Below are 12,743 nucleotides of genomic sequence, written 5' to 3'. Positions count from 1 at the left end.
GGTCCAGTTATGTTCAATATCTTCACAAATGATTTAGATAACGACAGAGTATACTTATAAAGTTTCCAGATGATGCCAACCTGGGAGGAGTTGCAAGTGATTTGCGGGATAGGATTAAAATTCAAAATGATCTGGACAAACAGGAGAAATGGTCTGAAGTAAATAGGATTAAATTCAATAAGGACAAATGCAAAGTACTCCACTTAGGAAGGAACAATCAGTTGCACACACACACACACGGGAAATGGCTGCTTAGGAAAGAGTATTGAGGAAAGGACTCGGAGTTATAGTTGATGACGAGCTAAATATGAGTCAACAGTGTAATGTTACATCCCAGAACGATGTTCGCTTTTTTTGCATCGGCAGGAATACTATAAGCAACAATAAAGTACACCATCTCTTTCCCCCTCGCTTCCAAAAAACCACATAACCTGATGATCATGTCAATGCACTGTGCCACTAGACTGAGGGTTGCAATGGATTCAGAATGGGGAAGGACGGAACCAATACACAAAATACCAAGATGTTCATTTTTTAAGATGTTAAATACCACAATGATCATATTAAATACATCATAGAGAAATATCTCTCTCCGTCACTTATTGGTATGTTAGCTGTAATATTTTCATTGTAAACAGATATTTGTTTATTATATTATATTAATTGCAATATATAGTAATTAGCTGTAACTGAAGTCATGCAGTGATGAAGTTATGCAGTGTCATGACTTGATTCAATTTGCTAATGTTTCCAGCTTTAGGATACATCTTTTGAGTTTGTGTTTTTCGGGCAAGATGGCTGAATCCAGGTGGTGGTGGTTGTTGTTGAGTCTATCTTACAAGAACATGCCACTTGCTGACCTTCATACCCACTGCCATAAGTGCCTGGAAGAAGGGCAGTTACTTGAGAGAGAAACTATTTATTCTAGCTTTCTTTCCCATGGAAGGAAGGAAAGCCTGTGTATTTGCACTGTGAATTGCTCTTGTGTCAAACTTGGCCAAGTTGACACTGTTTGTTTTCCCTTAGGCTTCTCAACCTGGATGTAAATTGAGTATGGAAGAGCTTTAATCTGGTGGCAACCAGGAAGTCTGGCACCACCAGAAGGCCTGCTGATCCATCCGAACAATTTATAAACCCACCTGCATTTTTGCATAGCCACATGCTTTACCAGGGGAAAGTAAGCAACATAGTTCAGAGATAATAGAGGGGCTTAGAAGTATCTAAAATAGACTGAATCTATTGTACGCTGGTGTCTTAAGTTGTTGGGAACCATCTCTGTGCTTCCTTTGATTATCTCTTTTCAGCAGTTTGTCTAAATGGAAGAGGTTTTGTAAATAATCTGATAGGACTCTGCAAGTTTCACAGTGCTAAGGTATGAGAACAAACTTTCCCAGGTCTAGAATGACTTCCTTAGCATGTCTGAGTGACATCTGTCAGAGAAGGTCTGAATTTTGTTCATACCGTTACATACATTACATTTTTAGTAACTAAGTCTGACGCCTATTATGAGATCCTGTGATATTTAATAAACTAGTATTTCTCGGGCTTACTTCTTTGAGAGCTGGGAGTGCATTTTCTAACAATGGGGAATCTATCAGTTTTAACGTATTTGCTTCTGGTAGTGCCTGCAGTGTGCTAGGTATTGCACAAACATCTTGTCCCAAGATATTAGATTATACTAGCAGGAAAGAAGGAGTATTACTTAGGTAACTGCAATTCTTTGTCTTGCACACCTTGAGTGAATTTATACAATCTTTTTGAACTATGGTTACTAGTAAGTAACTCTTTTTTTTAAAGTTTTTGTTGTTGTTTTGTTTTTTGTTTTGGGCAATGGATAAATTTTAAGGAGAAATGTTCACTGGCCCCATATTGAGTAAGTAGTCTGTTCTATAATTATGCTCCCCATATGAGGAACTACTTATTTACCTAGTTCATAGCAATTTGGCATACGTTTAGGAAATAAATGTCAGCATAATTTAATCAACATAAAAGCAGAATGTTATGAGTTTACTAATAATACAGTATTGGAATGACACTGGACTATAGTAGGACTCATGGATAGCTATTGGTTCCTTTTATTTGAAGAAAAAAAATTCAGTTTGGTAAGTTCTTAGTAGCATGATTAAAAAATGAACATCTTTTGAATCCTTTGTGTCTAAGGCTACTTTTTTGTCTGTCAATTTTAGCTTATATCTAAGGCTTAAATTACTTAGTTTTACCTCTCCTGAATATAAATGTTTCTTAGTTATTTTGATTAGCTTTCAAATACAAGTAATTTTTCAGTTTGCTTTTCCTCTACAGAAGGAAGTGTTTGTATCTGATGACATTTTCAATCTGTTTCTCGGTCTTCATCTGTGACTCAAGTTCTAAAATCTTTTGATAGTTTAAATTTGCTGTCTGAACGAGTGACAAATTGTGACTTCTACAGAACACTTTCTGCCTACAAAATATCTCTAGAGCCATTTGGCGGGTGGGGACAGTGACATCTTTAGCACTTTCTGTTGTCTGAATCTTCAGATTTTGCTTACTTGGCATCCTTTTGACACTTGGAGACAATTGACTTGAATTAATGACTAGCCAGACTTCCATGGGATCTGACAAACTGATTCGCTACCTCCATCTCCCTTCCCCTGGATAAAAATGCTCACATTGGCATTCTTTTCTAGTGATAAGGAGTGGGAGGATTTATTCTTTGCTTATCTTGCTGTAGTTGAAAACTGGTTCCGCTAATAAAGGCACAGTTACCTTGAGTGTTCAGATGGTATGTTCAACCTAGATACAAAACTTAGCATAAGAACTGTAGGTTATGTTTTAGTCAAAATATAATGCAAAAATTTGCAAAATCTGTTTAATAGGAAAACCTTTTATATAGTAAATCTGGAAATTCTTCTTGATTTGTGATAGTTTGAAAATTGGCAATAATACCTTATATTTAAAAAGGTATGCTATTAGTCTTTAACATGCACATAACTAATTGCAAGCACAAAGTAGCAAAGATGGGGATTTTCCTTCCTATTGTATAGAAGCATCTTTTAGAGAGGCAAAATGATGTGGTGATGTTTTCAAAATTAGATACTTTAAAGGGGCTTTAAAATTTATTTAATATGCATTCTATTCATTTGCATAAGGCTAAATCATTTTGTTTTAAGGTTCTCTTCATTCTTGTACAAAAAATTAACCTCCATATAAACCCTTTGTTAATATAACAATAATATGACTTATTTTGAAAGGATTCTATTACTGTTGGTAGTGGGCAGTATTTGTCATCAGTTGTTACAAGTATAGTTCTAGTATTTCACTGTGCAAACACCTCATAGAAACTTCATTAAACAGCCTTGCAACTTCAGTTTTGTACTTCATTTCTGTAGTCAAAACTTTGGTCCTAAACAGCTTTAAATATCTTTTTTGGATGGGAAAGGAGAGGAGAAACTGAATAGGAGAGGGGCTTGAAAAACAGATGAATCAGTTTGGTGTATTCTCAAATGTTTTGTGCACATGTTTTGTTACCCCTGTTCTTTCATGTCCACGATGTTGAAGGCACTGAGCCCATTGGTATGGCAGACAGAGGAGAGGTATCTCCAGTACTGACTTCATCTCGCACTCAGGGAGGACATAGGAGGGCCATAATACTCCTGACAGGACCACTCTGTCTTTGGAGGAGATGCACTCCTTTTCCTTCTCCCCAGTTCAGGAACAGTAGGGAGTCTCTGTATATTCACCCTTCCTTCTTTCCCTTGGGAGCACAGTGGGAGTCAGGGATTCTGGGGAGGGCTGTATCAGCAGAAAATGAACTGGGACTCCCAAGGAACATCCTTTGTAATGCCCATATCCTTATCAGCCATGGCTCTATTGGATGCCCTGAGATGCGCAGCTTTATTCATGTAAGCTTTCATCTTATGTCCCTTCTGGAAATAGATCCCTCTTGCCAAAGAGGCAGTATAGATCAGGCCAAGTAGGAGAGTTCAGATCATAGAAAAGGGATGGAAAATGAGAGAGAGTAACATTTGCAAAGGGAATAACAATTTCTCTCTGCTGTGATCTTATCCTCCCTAGTGAGGCAGTAAATCCTTCTGCTCCTTCACCAGTCCAGTGATTTTTAAGACATTCTTAGACCTCATCAAGTGCATGGTAGAGACACTGGATGTACCACTGGAACAGGGGCAGGAAGACTCTCTCAGGTTCCTGGATATCTTGTACCCTTCTATGCCTGACAGGCTATCCATGCTGCGATAAATGAGAGGTTGTTGGAGCCTGCAAAAGATCTATCACACATGCTAGCATCGATACCAGCCACATCAAGCATGCTGGCAAGAGGAACAAAGTCCTGTCCAGAGAGGTTGAGAACTTTTACTCACACCCAGTAACAGGATCGCTTGTAGAAGCTCCTGTCCAAGAAAGGGCAAAGCAACAGCGGCCTCACAAATCCACACCCAGGGAGAAACACCTGAAGAAACTACCTGTTTGGATGCAAAGCCTGCTCATACACCAGTCTCCAGATGCATGTGGCTAATTACCATGTGCTTCTATCGAAATATGAGTATTCAAACTGGGGTAAACTGTCTTGATTGTGGACGTTACCTCAAGTACATTGAGAGGAACTAAAAGTCGTGATGCTGAAGGGACGGTTGATAGCCTACACCCACACTTCCCTACAAATAGTGCTGGAGGTGTCTGACATAGTGGCACACATACTAAGACCACATCTATGGTGATTTAAAAAAAATATTCTGGCTTTAGTCCGTTGGGATATAAACAATAAAATAAACATACATGTAAATATAACTATTTGTTTTGAATGCAGAGCAGTTCAACTTTGATGTAATTGTGATCCATGAATACAAACATTCTAACTTCTTATACTACCATATGTAAACACTGCTAAAAGCATAGTGAATAACAAATGTAACTGCCTTCCTTGCTTACACAAAGCCACAACACTTTCATCAAGACATTATATGTTGGTAGACTGCTCCTGCTGGCTGTTGGAAATATTTACCCATTTTTGTCTTTATGCCGTTTAGTGCATACTTTCTCTGCCACTGTTAGTGTACTGGAGTGGATGTTATAGTGACAGGCACTTTCTATAAATGCAGATACACAGTAGGAAGCCAATGAACTTTGCATTTATTTTCTGAGTCTTGCACAAGGGCTACTGGGGTTCACAAATTTGGTTGGCATGATGATGAATATGCTATAAATAAAATTATCCAATAAAATACAGCTGTTCCAAATGAAAATTTGACCTCTCCTGTGTTTTTTTTGTAGATACTCCAGAAGCTAGTTGTGCTTCTAGGATAGTCATCCCCAAGTGGTCAAAAATGACAAGATTGGCTTAAAAATAATTAAATATGTCTGTGTATGTGTATTGGTTTTTAAAATCTGTCTTCTGGTTGTCAGAGGGTCTGTTCCTTTAAGTCAATTGGATGAGCTTGGGGCTTAATTTACATGGCAGTAGTACTGGTATTATCTGTTTCCATTGGATTTATTAATATGAATGTTTAATCTTGTCTGTTTTGTGAACTTTTATGATATAAAAACAATTCTCTTAATTTTTCATCATTATTGATGAACAAGTCACATACTTTGAAGCGAAAGGAATTCTGCCAAAATTTGGATGCCTATCAGCAAAGAGTATTTAAACAGTAAAGCTTGTCTTGAGAAAATTCTATATAAACACTGCCTTTCTAAATCATTAATCTTTAGTGATTCAAAACCTGAAAAATATCACTACCAATACTTAATTTCCTATTTTGAACAGACTAACTGACCTTTTCTATCTCTGCTGGGTTTTTATAGCTATCCATATGTGTTGGTGTAATCTTTCCAAGAGAGGAAATAACCTGCTTGGTCTAAATATTGTATTTATAAATGACCTAAATGTAGGTATTTCATAACAAGCATTATTTAAAAAAAAGTTTACAGTTAAACTAAGAAAAGAGTGTTTTTAATTTAATCTGGGAAAAAGTGTACACTAAACAAAGTATTAAGTCTTTCAAACTCTCCTTGAACTGTGTGTATTTATGCAAAAGGATGCATATATTTTGCAAAGCAGAAGAATACACTTAGTGTGATCATTTTTACATAGCTGCTGTTGCAAGGGAAGGTATGAAGAAAAATGAATAGTGTACCTTATTTCCCTTTGATCTTTGAGATAATAGCTGTCTGTCTGTCTGCATCACCTCCCCTCCCCCAATGCACTACTGAAGATATGTATTGCCACATGGGAAGCAATAAAGCTTCCTTGATGTCTTCTGTAAACTACCAGCACTTAGACTTCATTAATACATTTTTCTCTTTGCTTTTATAAGGAGAATTGCTTTAATTACCTTGCACACCATGCTTCTTGTAATTAAGATCAAAGCATCACTGTTTCTTACATTCTGTAGTTACACTGTGCACTCAGATTTTAAGTCTGAAAGAATGTACTGCCATCTGGTTACTTTTTATCAGCCATTTTAATGGTATTCGCAATTAAACTTTGATTTGCATATTGTTAAAGTAGCTATACAGACATTGAAAGTGACCAATATAGTTTGATGGCTTTAGAGTGGAGTCTTGATGTATGTAGTTCTAACTGTGTAGAGCTGCAGTGAGTTCTGGTAAATGTTGCTAGATTTAACTTATTTTCTTCTCTATCCAAAAAAAAAAAAGGACTTGAAGTCTTGAGATTTTTTTTGTTCATTCTCTTGAGCATTTAAAACAATTATTTTCTTTTCAGCTGTGTCAGAGTAGAGGAGCACCATGCTGTTGACATTGATCTGTACCACTGTCCCAGCTGTGCAGTTCTGCATGGACCATCCCTAAGTAAGTACTGAATGCTGAAACAAAGATCAAGGGTGTAAATGACTATGTATATTCTTTCCCCAACCTAAAACTTGAAAAAAATTGTTGGGACGGACATTCAAAATTTAACAGACAATTATTTATTTCTGGCTAAATTTAAGTTTTAAAAAATAGTTGGGGAGGTTAACATGATGCATGACAGCATATATGTTAAGTTGCAGTACTGATCTACTTTTTCATAACTGCCACTATCACATAAAAATATAAACCGCAGCTGAAGATCAAACAGAGAAATTTACATGAATATTTGGAGAGTGACTGGAGTTTGAAGAAAACCAAACTCAGTTGAAAGGGAGAGATCATGGTGGTGGCTTTTTAAGTGACCGAAGTGTGGGCAATGATGCTGTATCATTCTTCTCACACCTCGTAGGATACTGGTGAAAACAACAGGGAAGTGAAAACTGACAAAATCCTGAAGGACCCCATTATAAAAATTTTGTCAGGTCTCTAATACTTGGAAATTGGGAAGCACTGAAGATTAATTTCTAGTTTCAAATCCTGAAGAAGCCAGCAATTGAAAGAACAGGCTGGCAGGGTCTATGTCTTCCCTTTCTTCCATGAATAGCAGGCTGCACACAAAGAGCAGTCCAAAGAAATCTGAGAGCTGCAACTTCAATGGGGATCTATCCTCTTATGTCTTTGTAATTGTTTTCATTGCCTGTCTGCATTCCACTTCCCTGATTTTATAAACAAAGCCCCACACCTCCCTATCTGAACCTAAATCTTCTAGGAATTGGAAAAGAGAGACTGTCATTCAAACACTGTGGCAGCAGAAACTACTTCTCCATCCATTCCTCTTCATTAGATCCATTTGTGGTACACAGATCATAAATAAAAAGATGAAAAACTTCATTTCATTCCTTGCAAATTTACTTGCAAAGGTTACTTGCAAATTTCAGTGGACAGATTTTCTGAGCAAGTAAAGCAGAGAATTGTTTGCTTGCAACTTAAGTTATTGACAACAGTAGCAGATTCCATTGCATATTTTTGCTAAGAGTTGAGCCAGTTAAAAGCATAGGTTATCAGAATAACCAAGTGCCTTGAAGAGTTGGACAACATAGCTAGAAAGCAAAAATCCGAAGATTGTCTGCAAGTTGGCACTGAAGGCAGGTTCAGTTCCTTGATTTCCCCCGGATATTCAGTCTCTTCTCCAAGGCAAGGCAAGATGAAAATCAGCATGTCCTGTTTTCAGGATTCCCATCCAATAGTGAACTACGATTCATCCCTGAAAAATAAAGGACAAGTTCTACCTGCTGTACCCTCCCAAGTTCAAGGTAGTCTATGATAGGTCACTTTGTGTGTTTCGCCTGAAGATAAACAGGGATTTCTGGTTATGGATTAGCCAAATTGAATCTGTTCAGAGTAGCTGGATTTATTTCAAATATTTTCTCTAACTTTATTTTTCTTTGCTACCTCTTGACTGGGTCTTTGTGGATTATAGATTGTGACACAATATCCTTTTTTTTGTTAAGGAGTAAGTTTGACCAATTTCATCCAAAATTATGCTATTATATGGCCATATTATCGGATTACACTGGAAATAGTATCATTTAGAATATTGTGTCCAGTTTTAGGCCCCCCACTACAAAAAGGATGTGGACAAGTTGGAGAGAGTGCAGCGGAGGGCAACCAAAATGATTAGGGTGCTGGAGCACAGGACTTATGAGGAGAGGCTGAGGGAACTGGGCTTGTTTAGTCTGCAAAAGAGAAGAGTGAGGGGGGATTTGATAGCGGCCTTTAACTACCTGAAAGGGGGTTCCAGGGAGGATGGGGCTAGGCTGTTCTCGGTGGTGGCAGATGACAGAACAAGGAGCAAGAGTCTCAAGTTGCAGGGCAGGAGGTCTAGGTTGGACATTAGGAAAAAGTTTTTTACTAGGAGGGTGGTGAAGCACTGGAATAAGTTATCTAGGGAGGTGGTGGAATCTCCATCCTTAGAGGTTTTTAAGATGAGGCTTGACAAAGCCCTGGTTGGGATGATATAGCTGAGGTTAGTCCTGCTTTGAGCAGGGGGTTGGACTAGATGACCTCCTGAGGTCCCTTCCAACTCTCATATTCTATGATTCTATGATTACCATGTTTTTTGCATGCACCAAATTAAGGTAGAAATCCTAGTTTCTGCAGCTCTCTGAAGATGAATGTGTGGGGTTCATGTTTAATGAAGAAACTTATTTTTTTTTTATCAATGGGGAGAAACGTATCAGAGTTTGTATTTTTTTCCATTTGTGTTCTATTTTTGCTGAGACAGGAACTGGGCAGGGAGGGATTTTAAAGGGGGTCAGTCTATTTTGAAGTAAAGGCTCATAAATTCATCTTACTGCAGGGTTCACCCAATATTCCTTAGAGCTTGATTTCTATGTTTGATAACTTTTAAGCTTCGTCAGCATGTTGCATAGGAATTTTGGTATACGACACATACTTCGTTATGCTGTTTGATTCTTACCACATGATGGGTTTTAAATATTTTGGTTTTTTCCCCTTAAAGGGATGACTTCTGAATACAGTAAAGTTTGTATAATTTCTTACCCTAGCTTTCTGGGAAACTGGCTCCTATTAAACTTTTATTTGGTCTGTAGAAAATGTTCAAAATGAAATACTCTGGATCATTAAATCAGTTCCTCTTCTTGTAATTTAATGTGTTGGGATTAAATTTGTTTTAGAGGAACATAAAAGGCATTCAAATTCCTTTCAAAAGAAAACAGTAGCATCATTGGAAGCAAACTGTATATATGCTTTCCTTGTCTGAGCATATTAAAATTTCACAGACAAGGGATAGAGCAGGTTTTCCTTCTTCATTCAGCCCTAAGAGCAAAGAGGTATGTATCTTGGTGCGTAATGCTTAAAACATTTTAATAATGGAGAGAGAAGAATATTGAATGGCGAAGAGTAAATCTTGTGTAATGCTTATGTACATAACCTCCTGATTTGGGTTTTTTAAAGCCTAACTCTCTTGTTAAGATCTCACCTAGGAAGACATTTTGGGTGGCGTTATGAATTGTATTCTAAAATCTTACCAGCATTGATTTCCTGCCCCTTCCCCTCTTCCACTAGTTTCCCAGAGGATATTTGAGAGATTGCTGAGAGGTTGGGTAACTGATCTTTATCTGGATGGTATATGGATATTACATCCTAAGAATCCAGCTTTGCCTGCCTTTCCTAGAGTTTCTGATCTGTATGGATGAGACAACTGCTCCTCAACTAACAACATTAGAGATGAGTTAAAGTTGTTGCAGCTCTGATTGATTGTTTTGGAAAATTAATCTCTTTTATAGTGTATAGGATAACTTCAGGATTAGCAACTGTTAATTTAAGGGCTAAAAACCATACCTTTTTAAACACTTGTGGTTATCAGTTCTCTAATCTTTTATCACTGTGCACCTGTCCTATGGATCAAAATACAACACAGTGTACAGAAATACCCACTAATCTCCTACAACTTTCTCCCATCCTCTGTCTGAATGTGTATGTGTATGGTGGCTTTTTTTTTTTTTTTTGCAGGGTGGGGTAAGGTGGAGAGGAAAATGGGCTTTGTAGTTTACCTAGACTGATAAATCCTTGCTTTGCCAAATCAAGGAGGGGGGGAAAAAGTTCCAAACTGAAGTACTCCTTATGAATGTCCGGCTGTGACAGCCCCATTCTTAGAGCTCTGCAACCCAACCTAAACACAGTGAGACTCAACTACAAGTGTCAGTCAGGTCTGGATTGGATGGGAACACAGCCAGACCCACTAGGGTCACATCACCTCTCCCTTCTGTCCGTGGGGTCAACACAGTGGCAACTGTGTGCCCTGTTTCTGCCAGCTGTTATCACTTCTGTGTGCTGTGGAGTAAATGTGTGTAGGAGTTGCAGCACTTCTCACCACACACAGCATAGCAGGCGGTGGCAGTCAGCAGACTGTAGATGCAGATTGCTAATCCGCTGCTACACTGAACCCATGGGCCGGAGGAGGAGAGTTGACCTAACAAGCAGGAGGTGCTGGCAGTTTTGTCTCAGGTTTTGGAGGGAAGAGTTTGATCGGAAAATGACCCAACCTTCTCTGTCTTGGGTTGGGTGGGCTTGGGTCTGGATTGGGCCTAAAAATTAGGCCAGAGCAGATGTCTATTGCCCTCACTTATATTGAAGGGATTACAGCTCAAGCACCTCCACTGAACTCTAGTGCAGGAGTATGACATAGGGATAAGGGTGAACTTTGCATTGGAAATCCTTTGAAAGAGAAGAAAATGTAGGGTAAAAATTATCCTGGTTGCTTCACATTGTTTCAAGTGGGTAAATCATCTAGATTTATTAGGCACTTCAGGTGAAATCTCTATTCTTCAGCACATGGCTTTTGTTTGTTGGAGCTGAAATCTTCATTTGGCCTTTCAGTTATTGGATCTAATGTTATAACTGATGAGCAATCAGCTAGGAGAAATGGCTGTTCTTTTAAGGTAGCCAGCACTCTAAGCATCTACATTTTAAGTGGGAGGGGAAAGACGGATGATGGGGTTCCTTAAACAATGTTTTGAAAGTGCTACGTTCCCTATTACTTGAAATATGTTTCTCCAAAGTGTTTTGAAAAAGGCTTAAACGCAACTACAGTCAGATTAAAAGGCCAGGTATATCAGCAGTTCCGGGGGGTATATATGTTATGGATATTTTCCCACCTAATCATTACAAGTTTGTTCATAGCAATTTAACTTGTAAGACTAACGGTATAAAAAAAGTGCGAACTCCATATTACCAAATGTCAGTTAAGGCTGACTTTCAGCCCACTGAAGAAGCCATTATGCTAATGAAGGCAGACTTCAGCATATAAAGGAACTCTGCTGTGTAGTTAAAGATCTAAAGATCAAAGTTACTAATATCAGAAAATTACTCAATTTACTTTTCACATTTCAGCCAGAACTAAATCAGCTTCTGATGCTGAAAGAGCAAGCAATAGGTCAACAGTGGCTTCATCATACAGCCATGTATGTAGGAGCCCAAACTTTCAAGTGTGTGCTCCTGGCTTGACAATGCACAATGTACAGTTTGAGTATCCACATGGAACCTAGATTTGTTCACTTATCAGATTTCATATTTGTTTTCGAAAATGTGGACCACCATATCATATTCCTATGCCTACTCTGTAGCATGTAGAGAACTGCAAATGTGTTGGTTGAGGGATGTATTATGGCCAACCTGAAACATTAAAAAATGAGTAATCATGAGTGCTTAAAGTGTTTTTTAAAATTAATACATTGAGGGCTCTTTTTCTTTGCATACTGTTTTTGGAATCTTTAGGATACACTTGTGTCATGATTCCAGGCTTATCTCCATAATCATGAGGGCTCGAACCCTTTCAATTATTATTACAAGAAAGCCAAGACTCTCATGTTGCCAATTGACTGCAGGAGCTCCAAGAAAAACACTAAATATCATGCATGTTGGCAACATGGTTGGCATGCTACTTTTTTCATCTTGTTTTAACCTGCTCTCAAATCCCATAGGTCCAAGCTGTTTCTGTTGCGGTAGCACCTAAAGACCCCAAACAGGGTTAAATCCTCATTGTACAAACAAATTACACTGACAATTCCTGTCTAAAATCTAGGTTGTGATTTTTCTGAGACAATAGGAAAAGGTCAAATGAAGTAATTGGAGGGTAGGTAAGAATAGTAAAGGTGTGTTTACATAAGTTAGTCAGAAGTGGTTACTGGCCTGGTGTGCAGAATGTAAAAATTTTAATTAAAACAATTAAATTAAAATTAAAAAATGCTTTCCCCTGTACTATCTTAAAATGAACTTCTGGCCCATTCTATGTCATTCCTTTTACTAAACCATCTCTGCTTTTCTAATGGATTTGCTTCATCTGTTTTTAGTGTTATCATTGTGGGCTGTGCCTTTCTTCAGTTTGCATTGGTGAGGGAAAAAGATGTTTTCCTTCC

At 38.0% G+C, this 12,743-nt stretch overlaps 1 protein-coding gene across 1 annotated transcript in view; it reads left to right on the top strand.

Moving 5' to 3' along the window:
• KDM7A (lysine demethylase 7A) overlaps positions 1 to 12,743 on the top strand; it is an 84,178-nt gene that overhangs the window by 25,138 nt on the left and 46,297 nt on the right. Inside the window, exon 2 of the mRNA XM_067536035.1 lies at positions 6,719 to 6,804. Coding sequence (XP_067392136.1) covers positions 6,719 to 6,804 — 86 coding nt within the window. The remainder of the gene's footprint in view (positions 1 to 6,718; positions 6,805 to 12,743) is intronic.

This window comes from Emydura macquarii, unplaced genomic scaffold (genome assembly GCF_026122565.2).
Source record: "Emydura macquarii macquarii isolate MOO-44397 ecotype Brisbane River unplaced genomic scaffold, CSIRO-AGI_Emac_v2 contig_3530, whole genome shotgun sequence".
Taxonomy (NCBI): Eukaryota; Metazoa; Chordata; order Testudines; family Chelidae; genus Emydura; species Emydura macquarii.
The sequence above is the reverse complement of the archived record's forward strand: the minus strand, read 5'-3'. Positions and strand labels throughout refer to the sequence as shown.